This window comes from Brienomyrus brachyistius, chromosome 14 (genome assembly GCF_023856365.1).
Source record: "Brienomyrus brachyistius isolate T26 chromosome 14, BBRACH_0.4, whole genome shotgun sequence".
NCBI lineage: Eukaryota > Metazoa > Chordata > Actinopteri > Osteoglossiformes > Mormyridae > Brienomyrus > Brienomyrus brachyistius.
In genome coordinates this window covers 24,743,273-24,765,113 of record NC_064546.1, presented here as the reverse complement: position 1 = coordinate 24,765,113, position 21,841 = coordinate 24,743,273, and the positions used below count along the sequence as shown (strand labels likewise).

General features: G+C 47.8%; 2 protein-coding genes across 14 annotated transcripts in view; both read left to right on the top strand.

Moving 5' to 3' along the window:
- The window catches only part of myt1lb (myelin transcription factor 1-like, b), a 73,939-nt gene extending 53,311 nt beyond the window's left edge, over window positions 1-20,628 (top strand). For 3 of the 12 annotated variants that reach the window (XM_048975277.1, XM_048975278.1, XM_048975272.1), the window contains 13 exons: window positions 682-899; window positions 1,092-1,351; window positions 4,527-4,754; window positions 6,607-6,728; window positions 7,744-7,812; window positions 8,389-8,451; window positions 8,731-8,814; window positions 9,808-10,029; window positions 10,627-10,718; window positions 12,505-12,608; window positions 13,999-14,142; window positions 16,597-16,659; window positions 18,002-20,628. In XM_048975277.1, coding sequence (XP_048831234.1) covers window positions 682-899; window positions 1,092-1,351; window positions 4,527-4,754; window positions 6,607-6,728; window positions 7,744-7,812; window positions 8,389-8,451; window positions 8,731-8,814; window positions 9,808-10,029; window positions 10,627-10,718; window positions 12,505-12,608; window positions 13,999-14,142; window positions 16,597-16,659; window positions 18,002-18,142 — 1,810 coding nt within the window. In that variant the 3' untranslated portion in view covers window positions 18,143-20,628. Of the gene's footprint in view, window positions 1-654; window positions 900-1,091; window positions 1,352-4,526; window positions 4,755-6,606; window positions 6,729-7,159; window positions 7,223-7,743; window positions 7,813-8,388; window positions 8,452-8,730; window positions 8,815-9,807; window positions 10,030-10,626; window positions 10,719-12,504; window positions 12,609-13,998; window positions 14,143-16,596; window positions 16,660-18,001 lie in introns of all 12 variants that reach the window. The other 9 variants (XM_048975269.1, XM_048975273.1, XM_048975268.1 and 6 more) reach the window with 9 other exon arrangements.
- A 940-nt stretch (window positions 20,629-21,568) lies between these two features.
- The window catches only part of LOC125707474 (peroxidasin homolog), a 38,354-nt gene continuing 38,081 nt past the window's right edge, over window positions 21,569-21,841 (top strand). For both annotated transcript variants that reach the window (XM_048974677.1, XM_048974676.1), the window contains exon 1: window positions 21,569-21,835. In XM_048974677.1, coding sequence (XP_048830634.1) covers window positions 21,669-21,835 — 167 coding nt within the window. In that variant the 5' untranslated portion in view covers window positions 21,569-21,668. The remainder of the gene's footprint in view (window positions 21,836-21,841) is intronic.

Here is a 21,841-nt window from a genome sequence, read left to right as displayed (position 1 = left end):
TGGAGATTTACTGAAGTGGTTCAGGTTAAGTGCCTTGTGCGACAGCAGGGTTTCTCCTGGAATTTGAACCTGCAACCTCTGAACCTTCCAAGTCTGACTTATCCAGTGTACCGCACTGGCAGTTGACTTATCCAGTGTACCGCACTGGCAGTTGACTTATCCAGTGTATTTTATTGGTGGGGCATTTAAGTCTTGACAATATTTCCATAATTATTCCAAATGTGGTTCAGTAAAGTGCTTGTTATGCAGTGTGTGTTTTCTTACACTGAACAAACCTACATGTTCATCATGATACTGTCAGCATCAAGCACTTCCACTATTGATTTCATCGGCATTTCCAGAAGTGTTTTAAGTCATTTTATGTTACGACAGCAATAATTTATCTCTACAATGATTTCAGATAAAGTTAAGAATTCCACGGACAGTTAATATAATTATGGTTTTCATTAACTGTTAATTAGTGCCTGGCCATCAGCATATCAACATGCTTTCAAGCCATGGTTAAGGTTTATAGCTGTGCTGTTTTCAGAAATGTGTCTGTCATATAGTACTGTCTAAGTTTTAATTTAGCAGCTTTTACTGTCCCTGTGCAAACTGCGCTCCCTTCAGATGCAGATGAGAACAGTGACTCTGTTAACCCTATGCATCTCACAGCCCATCCCACCGCTCTACTCCCCCTAGGCCGATGTGCTTCGTGAAACAGCTGGAGATCCCACAGTACGGCTACAAGAACAACGTGTCTACCACCACCCCTCGCTCAAACCTGGCCAAGGAGCTGGAGAAGTACTCCAAGACCAGCTTCGACTACAGCTCGGGCTACGACAGCAACCACATCTACGGCAAGCGAGCCATCGCGCCCAAAGTCCAGGGCCGGGACTCGTCCCCCAAGGGATACGATGGTACGGCCACAACCGCCAACAAGACAGTCACCTCTCTGTGTGTCAACCTGACCATCTATCTGTGTCCACTTATTCAATATATAATGTGATTCGGTGATTTCGGTTCTGCTATGTCTGTCTCTAGCCCTGTGCTACACTGTGTTCGTGATGCTTGACCTTTCCTGCTGGTGTGTGTGTCCCTCTTACATGCAGCCAAGCGTTACTGTAAGAACTTGAGCCCGGCCAGCAGCACCACCAGCAGCTACGCCCCCAGCAGCAGCAGCAGCAGCATCAGCTGCGGGGGAGGTGGAGGCGGCAGCAGCGCCAGCAGCACCTGCAGCAAGAGCAGCTTCGACTACACGCACGACATGGAGGCCGCGCACATGGCCGCCACCGCCATCCTCAACCTGTCCACGCGCTGCCGCGAGTTGCCCCAGGGCCTGGCCAATAAGCCACAGGACCTCTGCTCACGGGTAAGCCGGCTTACCCACCTCGCACGCATCCTGTCCTTCCAGCCCTGGGGCTATGATTGGTCGGCGAGGCTTGGGTGGGAGGGACCAATGTGTCGCAGGGTTATATAAACTCGGGACTCATCCTGTGACTTTCCCATGGCTCGACTGTGACGGAGCCCGGGGGAGTCTCCTCCGAACTCGTTAGGGCTCGGTTCCGGAGCTTTCTTAGCCGAGCCCAGGGTGCCCAGGGACTTCCAGCTGTGACAGAAATTTCATGAGACGCGATCTAGCCGAAACTGGGTCCCACGCACACGCAGGCTCCCCGATTTCCACAGCTGCTGTCGCTCTAGGTAATGTGAGTAATGATGGGGGAGATGGGGAATTCAGATGGGCGCGGCCCTTTAAGGAACCAGCGGCTATTACAGTATTCCGCTACGGTGTTTTTTCCTTTTTTTAGAATCAGATATGGAAAACAGCGGGGACGCCAGGAACCATGGCGACACGCAATGAGCCAAATATGTCATTTATCCAAGATAAAGGAGCGTATCCATGGTATTATCAGCTGAAATAAGCCGATCGTGAAAATGGGAAAACAGTGTACAAACGGCCGCCCCGCATCGACGGTGACAGTGCCGTCGGGCAGGGGGTGGGTGGGGGATGTTTGAGCCCCTGCTGAGTCTAATGTGCCTGGAGGAAGCTCCCGGAGTGACGGACTACAGCCCCCACCCCCCACCCCGATCGTCAAGTCCCTGCCCCGCTGTTAGTATCTGCCGGTACTCCACAGAAACGTGACCTAGAGATAAGCAATAACCTGCAGACAACACAACACATAACTAACAGGCACAAGCAAGTAACCTACAGACAACTTACAGGCAACTTACCAACACAAATAACCTGCAGTCAAGCCAAGAGATACCTAATGACCATAAACGGATAATTTGTCGACAACTTGACAGAGAACCGCAAATACCCTGCAAAGAGCAATCAAATAAACAAGCACAAACAGATAATCTGCAGAAAACTAACCGATCAATGACATCCCATACCCTCACATAACTAACGGGTAACGTACAGATAATATCGAAGCAGAGTATCATCTTGCCTCCAGACAACCAAAACTCATACTGCAGTATATTAAAAAATATATAAAAAGGCTGCCTACAGCAATTAACCTACCGGCATATATAACCTCCGAGACCAACAAAACACCTCGTTAGGCACGATTTATGGCTCCTGGCCTCGGTGCGGACATGATCTCCCAGCATGCCTGTGGTGACGGGGTGCAGGGGCCGGACCACACCACCTTCCGGACAGCCCAGAGTCCCTGTCCTTCCTCTCCACTCTCATTAAACGGGATGCTCTCCCATGGGAGCCGCAGGAGAAAGGCAAACAGCAGCAACGGTGGCCCACGCATGGCCCTCCCCCTGTAGCCCATGTCCCACGCCTGGCCCCGAGTGTATCTCAGCCCTCCGGATCATGTGTGTGGCACATGCCATTTATACCTCTATTTCGACCTCTCTTAATGGTACAACAGCTTCTTGGCACTCCCATGCCTCTCGTTTAATTTCACAGCAAGCAGTGTTAATATAATGACCACCCCCCAAATGGAAATCTATGAATTACTGTATCATACTTAAGTGTATGAATGTTTGTTATCTTACATGCCGTTGTGGGGAAACATAGGAAGTATGACGGCCCCCCCACCGGCGGTAAGTGACCTCTGAGGGCCTGCAGGATGCAGTATTGTTGGCCGTGGGCATGGCTCAGTGACTCGGTCACACACACAGCCGACATGTTGGATGATTATCTAGAATGCTGGGGTGGGGGGAACTCTAATAGCTCAGGGAAGGCGGGGGGAGTTTAGCAGGACCTGGGAGGTCCAGCGCTCTGCCCCCCAGCCTAATTGCAGAGGAGCAGGACAGACAATCCTATCACAGGTCTCGCATGCAATTAGCTCCCGACCGCCTACGCGGCGATGTACGAAGGAGATGGAGGGGGCAGGGGCTGTAGGTGGGGAGGTGTTCTGTCTCTCTTTCTCTCTCTCCCTCCCTCTCTCTCTCTCTCTCTCTCTCTCTCACTTGCACTCTGATTCTCACAGACAAAAGTCAAAAATCCCCAGCTTCCAGGATTTTTAGTTAAAGAAAAAAAATAAGAAAAAACACAGCTTAGAAAAAAAAGACACAGGGAAATACCAGGCAGGAGCACGGCGATGGCGTGTGCGGCTCAGGAGGGAGACGGGGCAGAGTAGAGGGGGTCTGGACGGGCCCTGTTTTCAGCATCATAGGGATCTGGGTTGCCATGACAATCACCATAACCAGGCAGGTCGAAATCCTTTGCAGAAAGGGGAGTGCGGAAAGGGCTTTGATAGGTCACTATACTTCCACAGTCTGAGCTGCCAGATATATGGTACAGTGATTTCACCAAAAATCAGGTAGGGGCATGGTAGCAGAAAGTCCCCCCCCCCGCAGGCTTTCCCCATCCCTCCAGCTCAGTGGTGAATGATCCTGCCTCATGCTCAGCTGGCTGCGGTGTCATGTCTCCATCTAACGGAGACCGCGCCGAGCACCTGCGGTGGCGGTGGGTCCCACGGTGCTGCCTCATCACTGCCGAGAGCGGGGGCGGGGGGGGGGGGGGGCGCTTTCACAAACAGGACCACCGCGGCTCGGCTCGCTCGCGGAATCAAAGGTCGCCAACGGGGCACATCCCCCCCCACAGCGAATGCAGCGTGCAGGGGAGGGAGGGGGGCATGTGTGGGGAAAGGCCCGCGCCGGGTGTCCTCACGAGGCCGGCAGAGGAAGCAGATCCGCTAGCAGCCTCCCGCTCACAGCCTTCTGCACTGATTTGCAGGGGAGCGGGACCACGGGTCGGCCGCTGGGGGAATGGCGGAGGCCCTGCCTGGGCTGACAGCAGGGACGGATTATGGGTTGTGTGGGCCCCTGGGCAAAACGTTCGCGAGGGCCGCCCCCCCCCCCATTGAATAGGTGGGTCCTATATGCACAGAGAATAGACCGTCCAATTAGGGGTGGTAGCCAGAAGTGGGTGGAGGCTATCGACAGAACGTGAGTGGGCGGAGCCTTGAACTGTTACTTGGGGTCCGGGCAGGGCTGGTGACAGGTGACCCCCCTCCCCGATCCCGGGTTCTGTCATCTCACAAAAGCTGAGCACCTGCATCCCTCTTTCTCGCCCCTCCCATCAGAACCCCGACATCGAGGTGGATGAGAATGGCACGCTAGACCTTAGCATGAACAAGCAGCGCGGGGGCGAGCGTGACGGCTGTGCGGTGCTGACGCCGCTGGAGCCCATGTCCCCGCAGAGGCAGGCCCTGCTCAGCAGCCGCTGCTACCAGATGGGCGAGGCCGACTGCTGGGACCTGCCTGTTGACTACACCAAAATCAAGCGCATCGATGAGGACGACCCCAAGGAGGTATACATGGAGCCTGCCTGGCTCGCCTGCACCTACACTTACCAGCCGGGCAATTATTCAGAGATGCCGCCGTTTTAGTGGAGATCCTGATTCTTTTTAAAAGCTAAAGGTCCATTGGTGACGTTCGCCTGTCCAGCACTAATTATCATTTTAATGTAAACCAACATTTCTGTGCATCAGAATTGCCAACTCATCTCTGTCTCTTTTCTTACATATAATGTTTGTTGATTTCCTATACGAATAATGGAAAGTTCCAGACCATGAGACAATCTGATTGATTTAGATAACCTTTTAAGGGGGAGGGTGGAGGGCAGGCGGCTGCCACCAAGTAATCGATGGTGTACGAGTGTAGCCCTGCATTTTACTTCACAGCAGCCTGCCGAAAAGGGGGCAGTAAATATATTTTGGGCTGAGTGCTGCACACGCATAAAATGAGGCCTGAAGGCAGCCTGCAGTGTCTCCTGGCTGAGGGGTCGTGTGGTGGGGCTTTTCTGCTTTGCCACACCGCCATCTAGTGTGCAGGAGCACACACTGCGCCTGCAGTAGGCAGCTCCCCGAATCCAGGGATTCTGAGCTGGAACATTAGGCGATGCGGAAGTACGTGCGAGTCGTGAGCTGTGTGTGTTGTCATGGATCTACCGTAATCTACCAAAAACTGCGGCACAAGGACATTGCTCTTTGTGGACAGTCGTAAGAAACTGAGCCCTGCTTCTCTGCAGTGGCTGATCGAGAGGGCAGCTCCTTCCTCTGTCAGTTATGCTCCAGCACACCAGTCGCTAGTGTAACATTCGATGCCATAACACTGCGCTGAATCTGTTACCGATTCCCGGCACAGACGCGGCAGGCTGGTTTGAGTTTGTGCGTGACGCTCTCGTCGAAGGCCATGATTGACACCGTTACACAGCAGCATGCGGGCTTGCAGACTGCACAGACTTCAGTATCCGTCGCATTAAAATGATCACCGTCCAAGGCTGCGGCAAAAGTGCAGATGCGCCTCGTGTTTCCACAGTACTAATAAACTGCACCGGCTAAGCCTGGTTCCCAAATTAGTCCCCTTCCTTCCCGCTGCCTCCCAAGGACACGTCACTCTAGCTGCCTGCATCCTTTTGTTTTGCGATAAAAGATGAGCTTTAGCACACCCCCGACTCTGAGGTCGGAAAACGCGGCGGCGTTTCGGACACGTGCCTCGCCCGGGGCTTCTTCCCGCCGTCTTTAACGCCTCAGAGTCTGGAGAACACAGTGAACAGATCATGCTTCTGCGTCTGTGGTGCTCCTGCTGCTTCCTGAGGTCACGCTTTTCCCTCTGCGGGCCCAAGTCTCGGCGGAAGCTTTAGCTGTCCTACCTTCTCTGCCATTTCGCTGGTCTATTTTGGTATTTACCACATGCCTTGTTCTGTGATGACTCAAAATATCTTTATACAGCTTAGTGTTTTCCCGAAGCAGTCGGAGGAGGGGTACAGGGTTTAACTTAAAGGCCCTGGATACAGGATCCACCCTGAGACAAAACCAGCCCACTTTCTGGCCATCGGCCTGGATCGGTAACCCTCTGCTCATGTCTCTGACTGGCAGCTCATCTCCCTCTGGCTCCCTGCATGTCCGCCCCCCCTCCTCCTCCCTTTTTCACGCCCAGCCCAAAGGGCTTTGCCATCAATCGGAGTCGACAGGCGCTGCTGGAGTTTCGACATAATCCCGGCCTAAGTCTGGCGCGGTTGTCAGGGAGACGCCGCAGTCGAATCCTCAGCCGGCTGAGAAATCCATTTTCAGTGGAGGGCGTGACGAGACAAGCGACACTCCCTCACCCTCCTTCCATCATCTGCCCCCCACTTCCCCCACACCCCCCCCCCCCCCACAGGCAGACGATCTGGATCCCTTCCACGACATCCTGGAGGACCGGCAGTACCCGGGAGACGTCCAAGTGCCCAGCCCCAAGTCCAAATACGCCCCTTGCAAGGAAAGCAAAAAGGACCTGATAACGTAAGCGTGGGGGGGGGATGCTGTTTGCCTTCCTCCACCCCCCCACCCCGTCTGACTTCTCTCTTCCTCTCTGTTGTCCTGCTTCAGAGGGACCCCGCTGTTTCCCCCTGGCACAACTGGCATGCTTACATATGCAGCATAATGCAGAGTCTTTCATTTGACCCGGAGTTATTAGCTAATGTATTCTGGCTTTTTTTCGTTTTATTTTTTGATGCTTTATTGTAATAAAACATCATTCTCATTTTACCTGTTCATGTTGCAGCTTCTCCCTAGGATGTCCTTAGAAAAACAAACAAACAAACTTTAGCAGACAGTGAAGCTAAACTGGAAACAATGAAAAAAACTTCAAACGTGCTTAAGCATACTCTGTTTGGCTGTTTTTTGTTTTGTTCTGTTCCGTTTTATTTTTTAATCTATGTTTTTGGTGACAGATGTCCAACACCAGGGTGTGATGGAAGTGGTCACGTGACCGGTAATTACGCTTCACATAGAAGGTGTGACTTCATTTTCTCATGGTGGATTCAGTCGTTTCAATTTATTGTTTTCAGCTTACCTCGACAATGCTGTCAAACAACACAGAGTCTCACCCTGTCGGTTAACCCTCTGAGTACCATGTGGACCTAATTCCTCTGGGAATCCTAGCTAGTCCACCTTGCTGAGCATCTGTCGACACACCGGCCATACCCCAGCCCCATTCGTTTAGCGATTAAGGTGATTAATGGCCGTTAATGATCCGAAGGCCAGTACTCAGAGCGTTAACCGCGTATGTTCCCGGCCCAATGTCTCTGCTCACGCACCATGGCTTTGCGTTGACACTCTCTTCTCTGTGCGTGTGTGCGTGCGTGTGCCTGCACGCGTGTCTGTAAGTGTGTGTGTGTGTGTGTGTGTGTGTGTGTGTGTGTGTGTGTGTGTGTGTGTGTGTGTGTGTGTGTGTGTGTGTGCCTGTCGTGCTTCGGTGGCTCGCTCCACCGGCCCTTCGCGCCGCTAATGTTCCTGTCCTCGTATATTTTTCCAGTCTTTCTGGCTGTCCTTTAGCTGACAAAAGCATTCGAAGTATGATGGCCACCAACTCGCAAGAGCTCAAGTAAGGCCTCAAATGAATGGTTCGCTCTTTGTTTTGTTCTGTTTTATTTGTTTAGTTTGGCTTTCAGACATATTGTCAATTGTTTTGGGAGGGGTGAGAAGATAGAGTCAGATATTTAAAATTATTTTTCCTTCTTAAAGTTTTTTTTGTTGGTATATAATCTAGGTCACAGGTAAGTTCTGTAAATCGTCTGTTAACAATATCTTAGTTGATCGTTTGTGCTACAGTTCAGAGTCATTATTAGATTATTGATTTGTTTTTCACATACAGAAACAAAAAGATTTTTCCCCAAGACAAACATAATAAACCGGAGCCCCAAATGTGTCATGTCTCCTAACCTGAAATCACACATGGACCACTACCAGCAGCCTATGTACTCACTGCCATGTGAGATGTGCATTGTTTCTCTTTGGAGTCTGCCAACATCAATCTCTCAATCTCAGCATGAATCTGGACCACATCCGTTAGACTGGACAGGAGGAGCTTACTTTATAGCAGGCATGGCAGGAATGGGGAGAGGGCATTCGGGGTCATGACAGGCACCTCCTTCACCGATTATGTTGTACCCTTCACCAGGTGCCCAACGCCAGGGTGCGATGGTTCGGGACACATCACCGGGAATTACGCCTCGCACAGAAGGTAAGGAGCCACGCGGGGCACAGAGGCAAGCGACGTACCTGTCTGCTAACGCAAAGTGCATCAGCTCTGCTAACGCAAAGCCCCTGTGCATCTTTTGAGCTAAAATGAATAGGGTCTGTCTGGCTCATGTTAAATTGTAGCCATTAGCTTTGGATTTTTACAAATGAATGACTCATCAGCGCAAGTCCATTCTTTTACTTTAATGTCTGTTGATAATAGACAAGTTGATTAACTCGATGTCCACCCCTTCCCCCCCCCCCCCCCCCCATCACCCTTCAGTCTATCAGGGTGCCCGAGAGCGAGAAAGAGTGGGATAAAAATAACGCACAGTAAAGAGGATAAAGAGGACCAAGAGCCCATCAGGTAGAGTGCCCCCTAGCGGGTCAGTCCAGCACTGATCAAGAGCTCTGACTATTGTGTTTTTGTTTGATAAAATTTCCTCAATTATTAAAGGTGTTTGCTGCCTCTGCATCCAGTTTGAATCCAAAGCCAGTCTCTATAGCCCATGTACAGCCTTGCAAAGCCAGGCCAACTTGTGGCCTTTGGACCAGTCACATTCCACTAGGAGTCTATGCACGGTGCCGCATTCTGTTACAGCAGAAAAAAAAATCCTCGCATTATGAATTCTATGGAAGGCCAGGCACTGAACTCCATTTATTTTTCAAGAATCATTCAATAAGCCTCACTTCTGCTGATATCTTGCCAACACTGGAAGTAACCCGGCCTTCTCCGTCAGCTGCATCACGCGAGAGCAGTACGCTGGAGACGCGAGTGATTTTACCCGAACACATCTAGTACATCGGTTTCAGCATCTAAGTAGTTATTTCTCAATAGTATGCATTTGTTTTAGAAAAACAGCATTTTTACATTAGGAGCAGTACCTTTGTACCTGGCAGGGTAGAGAAGTTTGCAGTGTTCTGTTTTTCTTTTCAAACAAACTCGCAGCTGACGTCGTGAAGTGAGTGTAAAAGCTGGGAATTCTTCAGTTGACATGTCAGCTGTAGTATCTGCTCATCGCTCTCTCACTGGGCCCGTCACTCGGTGGTTGGTCCATTTGGATGGGCAGGATGGGTTTAAGGTCCACCGTACCATAACCGTTCATTGGTCTTCAGTAGCAGTTGTCGAAGCTTAATTGTTTTTGGTCAAACGCGTCCACGTTCGAAATCAAAGTTTTGATATCTAGAAATTTCTGCCAATGGGGTGTACAAGCCGTGATTTGCTGCTCAGATCTGGTGACTCATATTTAGCATATTGTGACAGTTTCGTCTTCAAAAGATTCCCTTCAACTCACATTTTGAATACTGTGCGAGACAACCGGAGGGGGGGGGGCTCACTGAGTTCATTTCTGGCCTGCAGGTGTCCTGTCCCTGGCTGCGATGGGCAGGGTCACGTGACGGGGAAGTATGCATCTCACCGAAGTGCATCAGGCTGCCCCCTGGCGGCCAAACGACAGAAGGACGGTTACATGAATGGCTCCCAGTTCACGTGGAAGTCCGGGAAGACGGACGGCATGTCCTGCCCGACCCCGGGTTGTGACGGGTCGGGACACGTTAGTGGGAGCTTCCTAACACACAGGAGGTGGGTCAGTGCGATTAGTATCTGATCCACAGTGACAGTAGAGTTCCATCTGAGACTGAATCCAAGGAATTCCACGGTTATATCCTTTTATGTTATTTAGCCGATGAACTTCTTCAATTAGATCATTTATGAAGATAGATGGTTGACCTTTAGCAGTTCATTACAATTACCTTGCCTAATTACCACAGTCGCCCCTCCCCCGAGGCTTGAACCAGCAGCCTTTGCATTGCGAATCCATGACCTTAACTATTACACCACCTGCTGGCCCGATTGGGGATAGCTTGGTGGAGGGATTCAGAAGTTATTTGAGCAGTTGGTGTGTCTATATTTAATTTGTTTGTCTTTCGGGTGGGGGGGGGGGAGGACTCTTCCGGCTCACTGGAGCAGAGCAATAAAAGTAAAACACAAAAATAAAATCCCAGTGCACTGTTAGGTAAAGAGAACAGGTCTGGTCAGTCATTTGGTCTGTGCCTTCCACCTCCGGGAAAATTCACCACACGCTTCCCAAATGCAGCGCAACCGCGGGACTCAGGCCAACATGCTTGGGGCACGGATGACACATGCTGACGGTGACATTGGTCCTCTCCCTCCCACCAGTCTGTCAGGCTGCCCCCGTGCGACTTCGGCCATGAAGAAGGCCAGGATGTCGGGCGTGGAGATGCTAACAGTAAAGCAGCGGGCCAGCAACGGTAATGCGGTACACTTCAGCACACCAGCCGCACCGCACCGCACCCCGCCTAGCCCTGCTGCTTCCCCACACCCCACTTCACTGCACCATGCCTAGCCCTGCCACCGCACTGCACTGCACCCCGCCTAGACCTGCCGCCTCCCCGCACCCCACTTCACTGCACCATGCCTAGCCCTGCCGCCTCACCGCACTGCACCCCGCCTAGACCTGCCGCCTCCCCGCACCCCACTTCACTGCACCATGCCTAGCCCTGCCGCCTCACCGCACTGCACTGCACCCCGCCTAGACCTGCCGCCTCCCCGCACCCCACTTCACTGCACCACGTCTAGCCCTGCCGCCTCACCGCACTGCACCACGCCTAGCCCTGCCGCTTCCCCGCACTGCACTGAACCACACCTAGCCCTGCCACCTCACCGCACTGCACCGCATCCCGCCTAGCCCTGCCACTTCCCTGCACTGCACTGCACCACGCCTAGCCCTGCCACCTCACCGAACAGCACTGCAACCCGCCTAGCCCTGCTGCCTCACCGCACTGCACCGCACCCCACCTAGACCTGCTGCTTCCCCGCACCCCACTTCACTGCACCACGCCTAGCCCTGCCGCCTCACCACACTTCACTGCATGCCACCTAGCCCTGCTGCCTCCCAGCACCATGCTGAACTGCACCCTGCGCTTAGCCCTGCTGCCGCCCCACATTTCGCTGTACCGTGCCTCGTCCAGCCCTGCCGCCTCCATGCACCCCTTCTAGTCCTGTCACCTCTCCGCACCATACTGCAGTGCACCCCGCCTAACCCTGCCGCCTCCCCATACTCCTCTGCAGTAGACCCTGCCTAGCCCTGTGCCCCCCTCTCCACACCATGTTGCACTGCACCCCACCTAGCTCTGCCGCCTCCCCACACCACACTACACTGCATTCCGTCTAGCACTGCCGCCTACCTGCACCACGCTATACTGCACTCCAGCTAGCCCTGCCGCCTCCCCACACCACCCACCCGCCTGCAGCAGACGCCGTTCATAAATATGCATGGCCTGCGCTCAGCTGCGCTGGCTTCAGGCGGAGACAAAGAGGTGATGATTGCCTGGCAATCAGCGCCTCTCAATCACGCAGAAAAGCAGAGGGATAATCACTGCTTACGGCGGTCTGTGCACCTGACCTGCTGCGACTTTTAACTGCTCATATCTCCCAAGTGACTTTAACCCCATCGGGCTCACGGCCGTCTGTGTGCGCGGATGTGCCTGTGTATTCCAAGCTGCCAGCGTAAAAATGCAAGCAATATCCTGCCAGTCACACCCTAAAGGTGCAAAAGTACAGGGTCCTCCGAGCAACCTGGCTGTTAAATGAACAAAATGCATTTATATACTTTTACAGTCTGCCGTTCCTGCTGATATTTTTTATAATAATCCCCATGTTATATTTAATACATCCATTTTACAAATTTGTCATTTAAGGCTGTATGTATTCTAAAGGTGTGTCTGTGTGCAAGTACATGAAATAAAATCAAGGTGTGTGTGTGTGTGTGTGTGTGTGTGTGTGTGTGGGTGGATCGGGGGGGGCACATGCCAGACAGTCACTTCCTGTTCCCAGGAAGCCGCCGGAGGTGGATGCCAAACGCCAAGCGACAGCGGCAGGTTTACCGCGAATTATTCAGACGGTTCGGTAACCATGGCGACATAATACCCGTGCATCCATCAGTAGCATGCAGCTTTCAGGCGGCTAAGACACACGTAAACAAACTCCTTGCTGGTAAAATTGGGCCCGTTTCATGCATGCTTTTGTTTTTTTTAGGTATAGAAAATGATGAAGAAATTAAACAGTTGGACGAAGAAATCAAAGATTTAAATGAATCTAATTCACAAGTGGAAGCAGATATGATTAAACTTAGAACACAGGTAAGACGTGTATGTGTGTGTGTGTGTGTAAATGCAGGTTGATAATAAATGTACAACCCTGACTGACATAGGGTGACCATATTTTGGCTTTTGAAAGAGAGGACACTGGGGAATGGGCGCAAGGAGCAGTATCTAAGCAACACAATCATGTACATAGAAAGTATTATGACTGTAGATGGCAAATGTCAGCATGAAACAAAGGAAATCCCAGACATTTCAGACAGTCGGGTGTGATCACCCTTATCGACAGGAATATGAAGTGTATTACGCTAACGGTGCCTGTGCAGTACTAAACATGGAAGGTCATCAGACATTCTTAGGCTTCAGGTTCAGTGTCCATGGCTCTCGTAACCTTTAGAGATCACATGTGCACTGACTCTCGACTGATTCCATATTTTAAAGGTGGGCGGGGAGGCTTTTGAATTCAAAACAATTGATGTAAACAGTGTCTTCTTGCCCAGACAGCCTGGCGGAATGAGTTTAAATTGTCCTTCCGAAGACTTTTGTCGCCTTTCTGTGAAAAGTTTGAAACGCTCCCCAAAAATGACTTATTTTATGAATAAACCTTTTTAAAAAGGCTGCTGATTATTCAGGCGAGGAGCGAGCTCAGGTAGCATGGCGTTTCAGGCGGGGAAATGCGACAGACCTAATTATAATACAGCGCGCTCCTAGGGAGGCCCGCTGGGGGAGGCGCGCGCGGACGCTCGCGGCGAGAAGCAGGCCGAGACGTCACTCGGAGCGTTCCTCGCCTCAAAAGACGCCCGGAAGCAGGAGCGGGGGGCTTCAGATCTGCCTCGACGGGGGCTTCCTCAGTGTGCTTCCGCATTGGGGACGGCGCCGGAACGCTGTCACGGCAAAAATGAAAAGCAGGAGATGAGGGGGCGTGATCACATATTCGGCTGCGACCTCGTTTCATGCATTTTCGCACATGTAGCTGAGAGAGCAGGGAGGAGAGAGAGAAAAAAACTCTGCTAAATTAAACACTGATTGCAGTCAAATGGCGTAGCCTGCAAATGAAAGAAGTAAACAGGCCTTTCAGAGACCTAGGACTCATTAATTAAGACTCTGGCTAAAAAAGGTCTTTCACAAACAGCAGCTCTGAATTATGACAATTAGTTGTTACACTGGTTGAAAATACTGTTTCAGTTTGTTCTTCTTTTCCATTAAAACCCTCGCTTATGCATTTTCTTCATATGTAAAATGTATTTCAAGGCATGTGATGGGAGATACTCCAGGCTCTGAAATACTGTGGGCGGTGCTTGTCAGTCATTAGCCACATGTTCCGCCCACCTTGTTACTCCCAAAGCACACCGCTTGGGAGGGCATGGTCTTGCCTTGTGCCACCTGACGGAGGTCTGTGGATCTCTCCTGTTCTCTCCCCCCTTTCTAGATTACCACAATGGAGTCTAATCTGAAGTCAATAGAGGAAGAAAACAAGGTGATTGAACAGCAAAATGAGTCTCTCCTGCATGAGCTGGCAACCCTCAGCCAGTCACTGATAAACAGTTTAGCTAATATCCAGCTGCCACATATGGTAAGGGCCAAAAAGAGCGGAACACGGGCAAGTTATGGAACGTAACAGAACATGGCACATGGCTTTGTGATTACGGGGGGCCGAGGGTTAGCACTGTTGCATGCTAAATTATTACCAGTAAAAACTGAGTTTACAAATACTCTTTCAAGTAGTAATATGTGTATTTTTGGGGTGGGGGAGGGGGGCAGGTATAATCTAGCCAAATTATCTTTTATGCAAAGCCTGAGGGGGACATTGAAAATGACCACTGTGATCCTCTTTCAAATTATTATCGATTCATTTCTACACACAGAGAACGGTTTTACAGAAAAGATGACAGACCAATATATGCGGATTTCAGTCTTGGATGGTAGTCTTTTTGGAAGCCAGCGGGCGAGGGGTGGGTTGTTTCTGGTGCTACCCTTCCAGTAGAGCAGGGTAAAGTTGGGGCTTTTGGTGGAGGATGGGCTGGGATACAGATTTAGTGAATACTGCCTTCCCCACAAGAAATGAGACAATGCTTCCTGCTCCCACGTACTTCTGCTCGTAAGAATCAGCAGGCTCCAGCAGCCACACGTGCTCAGTCCATTTCTAAGGAGTAATGGGCACCTTCCCTCCCAGCACTGGCACGGCGCACCTACAGCAATCATCCTCGAGAGTATAATACTGCCCATATGACAAAAGACCTGTCAACCAATCCATTGCCTGCTTTGATATGCTTTGGAGCACCGTCTGGACAGTTCTAACATCACTTCCTGCTGGTGATTACAGTCAGGGCTTCTGCCCTTGGACAGCAACCAATTAAAAGTGCAAGTTTGGCACATTATATAAAGGACCACAACAGTACTAAAAAGAATCCCCCCCCCCCCTTCTCGATTATGAACATCAGTTTATCTCTGTCCTCTTTTCACTATTACACATCTCTGTGTGTAGGTCTCCAGGATGCTGAAACGTACTGCTTTTTGATGAATGGCGTCCGGTAACAAACAAATTACGAACAAAATTGGACTGTGTAGTTTTCATAGATTTTCATAGCATATGCAATGTTATGTTATGTTTTGTAACTGCAAGTCTATATGTAACAACAGTATTTTGAAGGCATGACGAAAAAAAAAAAACAGCTTTTTTCCATAAGCATTCATTTTAATTTTTCCCTTATTGTTTCGAAAGATCTAGAAACAATGAAAATAGAGGTAAACAACTAACATGACAGGCCCAATGAAAAATGATGGGAACCAGTTTCATCCACAAACTGTCCAGTAACTTATAGCAACTGAACTCAAGATCAATGTGCAGAGGGACAGCGGCAAGCCGCACACCATTTCCATGCCACCGTGCAAAGCCCACGCCCTTAAAGGAGACAAGTCGAACGTCGAAAATGAACGTCATGTTAATGCATCATTCGGATATTGCCAGAAGCTCACGGTGGTGGGGGGTGTGTTTGGTAGTTTTTTGCGGTGTTTGTTGAGGTGAAGTATAGCCCCATGTAACCTTGGTGTCTCCAAGTGGAGGCTGACTTTCTTAGTGTGGGTCAAGTGCTGCATCTTCTGCACAGTATTGTTGGCCAGCTCCACGGCGACGCTCCACGGCGACGCGCCGGTCTGGTCCCCTAGGCATTGCGTAAACAGGTGCTAGCAGGTCAGAGTTGAACACCCCTGATGTTAAGCACCAGCTGTTCCCAACGGCACCATGTGGCGCGACAATATAAATTAATAAACCAGTCTAAGCCCCAAGCGTGACAGGGAATTGTACCCGACCACAATCTTAACCACTCTGCCGTGGTTTTGGTGTGCATAATTAAATAATTATGGCCTAATAGGGTGAATTTGATTCCTGCTCTAAAACTAAGAAGGACTAACAAAATTTATCGTGTTCTGTCCCTCTGGCATTGTCCCATGTTCAGTTCATCATATAGCGCATGTAGACTAATACCATCCAATCTGTGTATCTGCTGAAACGCCCCTTAGGGATGCAGTTTAAGCCCGTCTAAAAATACATGCACCTCAGATATACTGTCTGCCTGAGAAATTGTCCCTCCCCCCCCCATCCCAGGAGAATCCGAGTCCTTAGGATTCATTTCAGTCGGTCTGTTTGTTCAGTCAACATCAGGAGGGTGCATTCTGGGAAAAGGCGGTCCTGGTGATCCTGACTTCTGTGAGCTGGATCCAGTCACAGGCCCCATTACAGTGACTCACTTTGGGGGGGGGGGGGTTCCTTAGTTTGCTTGTTTATGTATTTCTTTCTCCATGTATTTCTTTACAGATTCGTTTAATTTCTCACCTTATGTCTTCATTTGTTTGTTTATTTTGGTAGATGCTCTTGGTACTCTGCATTACGATAAGGGCCCCTCCCTTCCTGATCCCCCCCACCCCACCCCATCCTAGAAGCTGACTACCCCCCCCCTTCCATTGAGATGTGAAGAAAGGACCTTTCGGACATCAGGCTAATAGATGTTTGTTTACACCTTTCCTGTAGAAACCATCGCCACACAAAGAAGCTTCCCTTAGAAATAACAGCTGTTTACAGTTGCATCAGAGAGTAAGAGACAATAATTTTCATAGTCTGATTATCCTTTGTTTCCAACTTTAAATCTTATTGTTTAAAATATATATGTACTGTATAACGGAATTGCTGTTAAATTGCTTTTTTTGCCATGTTCATTTCTTTTGGGGCGCATTTGTGTATCTGTTTGAGTGTTAGATTATGAAGGTGGACGGTCCTGGCTAAGTTACCAAGCAGTACAACTGCATTTAGGGCCCACAGGCCCCAAGCATGGCCGGAGATCATGGCGCAGCAGAGTCGTGTTTCCCTAAGAGTAACTCGGCGGCTCACTGAACCTGAGGCTGTAGTTTTCTCATCACTGTTTAGTTTCTGCATCCGCCATCCATGCAGCATGCACATGTGTGTGTCTGTGCGTATCTGTGTGTGTGAGGATCCGGGCATGAAACGGCGTGGGGGGGGCATTCATCGATTCCTCCGGTTTCTTTTAACGTTGCGAAGGTTTCTTTTTCCCCAATCATCACACCATGCCACACAGTCTCCATCTCTCCCTGAATGAGCTGCTTCACCTTCTCCCCATCTACCCGAATGGAAAAAGCTTGTTTTAAAGAGACAGCGTGCATTTGCTGGGCCAGTCCTATGTCAGAACCTCTGCCCGGCGATGTTCACATATTCATTTTGGCTTTCTTCCTGGATGTGTCCCTTCATCTAATTGGTTTCTGCCTAATTTATAGTGCAAAACTTGTTTTTTAAGATACAGATGTCTTTTTGCTAAATGCTAATACAGAGTAATAGTACACATAGTGTAAAAGCCACAGGGAGAGTTATTAGCCAAAACAGGCATGAACAGACATGATGCTGTCAAGCAGCACCAGCGACCTGATGCGATCATTGGCAAAAAGCAACCTTTATAGTCGTTCCCTCACCTCAAAACCATTGTGGTGCTTCCTGATTAAAAAAAAAGTTTGGCTTGCGAAGTTACATAAATAGCATGACCACTGTGTGTTGCCATGACAACTGTGCAGTCATTCTCTCCTCAATGTGGGCCTCATTGCATGACATCTCTCTGCGTGGACCACCCTTCAAAGTCTCCCACCCTTATAGTGCTCTCCCTCTGAGAAATATGAGTCTAACGTCATCCTGTGTTTGTCAAAAAATTAATAAATAAGAACACACACCAACTGGTCAGTAATACCCATGAAGCTAGTCCTTGTTGGTTGCATGTTAGGTTCATTTTGTTGCTTAATTTTTCAAAGCTAAAATTCACCGACAAATCATGTAGTGGCTCAAATATTGACGTATGTGAATCTCATGGTGTTTCTTGTCTGACCTGCCGCCCCGTGACCCGGCTTAATTCTGCTGTTTCTGAAATGTTTCACAGGAGCCGATAAATGAGCAAAACTTTGACGCTTATGTGACCACGCTGACAGACATGTATACGAACCAGGATCAGTACCAGAGTCCCGAGAACAAGGCGCTGCTGGAGAACATAAAACAAGCAGTGCAGGGAATCCAGGTGTAGCCACGGCAACTGTGGCAAAAGCACTCCTCCATGGAAGGCAGACGACAGACACACAAACGAGAAATCACTAACAGTTAGACAAGGGGAATGCCTCGTGGTTTGCTGCTGTAATTTATCAGACAGTATTAAAGGTTCATTTCCGTTATTTAAAAATACTAAAGTGTTATGCTTTCAAAACTTCATAATGATTTTTTTTTTGTCTTGTTTTAAAAAATAGTTAACGGCAGACTAGTTTTTGAAAACATTCACATTTTGTACGTTTTCATATGAGCTGACCTAGTGCGATGTAATCTTTATAGCTGCTACCGGATGCACATTTTTAGTGTATATATCTGAACAGTAGGCCGAGAAATACAAGACAGATTCTTCTTAATGCTTTGATGAAGCATTTTAGACTGGAGCTAAGATGGAAGGTAGGTGAAAGAAAACAGACAGGAGAAAATGAAGCTGGAGACCAGTTTTTAACAATCTTTTTTCCTTGGATGATTTTATGAGATTTTAAAAAGATGTTTTGTGCGCAGATTGTCAAATAGCGAGACTTGGTTGTAAATTGCTTTATTTTTTAACAATGCTTGAAAAAAATCTTTGTCTTTTGTTTAAAATGGTTGGTAGTCGCAGGTGGGGGCATTTAAAGATGGTAGGCGATGTATATGAAAAGTAACTGACTAGATGTATGAATGTTACAGTTTTATTGTAAACATCATGACACGGAAACTTAATGGTGGCAATCCCAGAATCTAGAAAGGACTATTTTCTGATGTTTAAAACAAAAAAAAGGAAAAAAGAAAAAAAAAACACTTAACATTCTGTGTTGTTAGATTCCCATCGTCATTCAGTCAACAACTATGTGATGTTCAATGGCAATAGAAAAATCTAGGTGTCATGCTGACATTAGAATCAGTTCTTTTCAATCTTGAAACTTCAGTAGCTAGAATCGGACAATGTTTCAGCAATATATAAAGACTAAATCACATATTTATAGATGTGGGATGCAATCTACATAAACAGTTTGGGTATATGCAATTTCTTATTTATAAACATAGTGGAAAACTAATGAATCTTTTTACTATATGTAAAATATTAATTTTTATATAAATCTTTTAATACAAAAAAAACATTTTAAAAAAATGAGACGTGGACATTGAGTTAAATGAAAGAACCTTTATGATTTGATTTCCTTTATGTAATTTTGCACAGGATCACCTTCGTTTCCATGTTTTGATGTTTTTACAGAAACTAAAGCAGTACGTGAGAGCCTAACATGAGGAAAAGGGGTTTTGTAAAGAAACAAAAAATTATATATAGCTATAGTTTATGAACGCGGGACTAACAGGGTCACTGTCCCCAAATTCGTGCCAGAAGAATATTTGCACTTGTCCAATAGATATAATCCTAACGTGTGGAGGTGTGCGATTCGCAGGTGTCCGCATGGCACACGACCGGAACAGTAGGAGACACTGTAGGTAATCAAGAAGAACCACTGATGGATACTACAGGGATTTTGAATCGAAATATTATGAAAATAATAATAATGGTACCAGTAATAATATGAACTATAAACCATTGTTTTTCGTCATTTTGGTTTGTATTACGAACAAGGAGAAATCAGCCCAGCAGCACTTTATATCTAATCACTGTACAAAATCATTAAATGGTAAATAATGGGGAAAAAAAAAAAGATTTAAAAAAGGAAAAAAAAAATAAAAGACTCCAGTTTCCCTAACAAAATCTATGGCTGGGAAATGAACTCTGTAGTGAACTCTGGGGTTATACAGAATCAAGTCTGTGTGGCCCCCACTTTCTGTTGTGCTATTGGTTGTAGCTACCATGTTCAGAATTGCCTTTTTGAGAGCTAACGCAAAGGTGCTTGTCCTTCACCAGATCTCACGTATTGTACTTTCTGCCATCTTATAGGGTCCCATTCCTCCATGACAGCATTAGCCCTTTTTCCACAGCATTGTGTCTGCAGCTTTTTGCCAGTATAGTAATGCTTTCAGTAGAGTAATAGCTAGTATCAGTTTTTGAATTAATTATCGTTATCAGTACAATGGAAAGGGAATTTAAGCACAAACTTGCTGCTCATCTACTGTTGGTACATAATATCAAATTTTAAAAAAGTTAACTATCTGTGACTATTTACATACGGAACACAAAAGGTGTCACATATTAGACTGAATTTTCATATAAATTATTGTGAATTCATCAGAGTTTATTTATCCTAACTTCTTCATTTTGAAGTTGATTTAAGTAATCATTAATGAAAACAGGATTTTGTATAAACTATTGTGCTCTCTGTGGAACTGAAGTTTAATTTATTTTTGTACAACACAGCATGGATTTGTTGACATTTTAATTTTGCTATAAATGTGTGAGATCACAAGTTGCTGTGATATTTCATTTTTAAATTGTGAACTTTGTACAATTTTTGTCATGCTGGATGTTGACACATCTTACTCTGAATAAAGAAAAAATTGTGTTGCCACATATCTGTCACGGTCTTGGCTTCCATTAAATGAGTTGCTGGTCATGATAATTTACTATGACTGCTGTGAATTACAGCTAACACTGAAGAAAACATTGATCAGGCTTGAAATGTAACTGTTCTCCAATAAAACCCTGCCCGAGAAAGTTTAAATAAAATTAAGACAAAAATTAAAGCTTAAAGGGAAACAATTCTCACAATAACAATTCCTAACTTACTCTCCCTACTCGGAATTATTTGTAGAATCAAATGAATGAGGTATCCTTATTGAGTATAAAGTAAGGAAACAAACTATGACACATGATACAGAATATTTTGGAGATAATTCAGTAGGTTTACTAACCCACTGGTATATTTGTAACAGCGTATTTTTATGTACAATAGTCTACCACTAGAGGGAACCAAAAGTCTTCGTATTTGAGCACAGCACGCATTCTAACATAGGTAAGAAGTACAGTGCGGGAGGAAAAGAAAGCTTGTAAAAAGTCGGAAAAGTTCACTGAGATTGTGATGCAGATAATAAATAAACAAGATAGATAAACAAGGATAACCAGTTTTTTCTTTTCTCAGAAATGAGTTGTTCTTTCCCTGACGGTGGAATCATAGATTGTGAAAAGCCACTTCAAGTGACTGGACGTTAGATTTATTTTTACCATGTCAAGGTTAAAATAAATTGTATTATAAATGGTGAAAAAATCTTACACCGCGTCTGCGCACTGTTTATGCTATGTCAGAGCATTTTCTCAAAAATAATCATTTAAAAAAGAAAGAAAACTGAGACTATAAGTAATAAGCTGAGTATAACACGGGGAACGCATACAGACAAGTACAGCACAAAATGCAGCGACCGATCACTGAAAACGCCGTAATTTTGCACTATGAAGAAGGCGGCCGGCTATTGGCTGGCTGTTCCGTCAATGAAACGCGGTAAGCCCGCCCCTGCCTGTCCCGGTCTGCGGGGCCCGCGGGGTCGGCGCTGCCCCAGAAAGTCAGACCCGGTTATCCGGCGAGAGCACAGGCAGGCGGCGCGCTCTCAGCACGGCGATGGCGCTGCGCACTTTACCGCTAACGTTAGTGGTCTTACTGGTCGCCGGTAGCCCGCAGCTCTCTCTGTCGTGTCCGAGCCGCTGTCTGTGTTTTCGCACGACCGTCAGATGTATGCACTTAATGCTGGAGACTGTACCTGCCGTGCCCCCGCAGACCGCCATCCTGTAAGT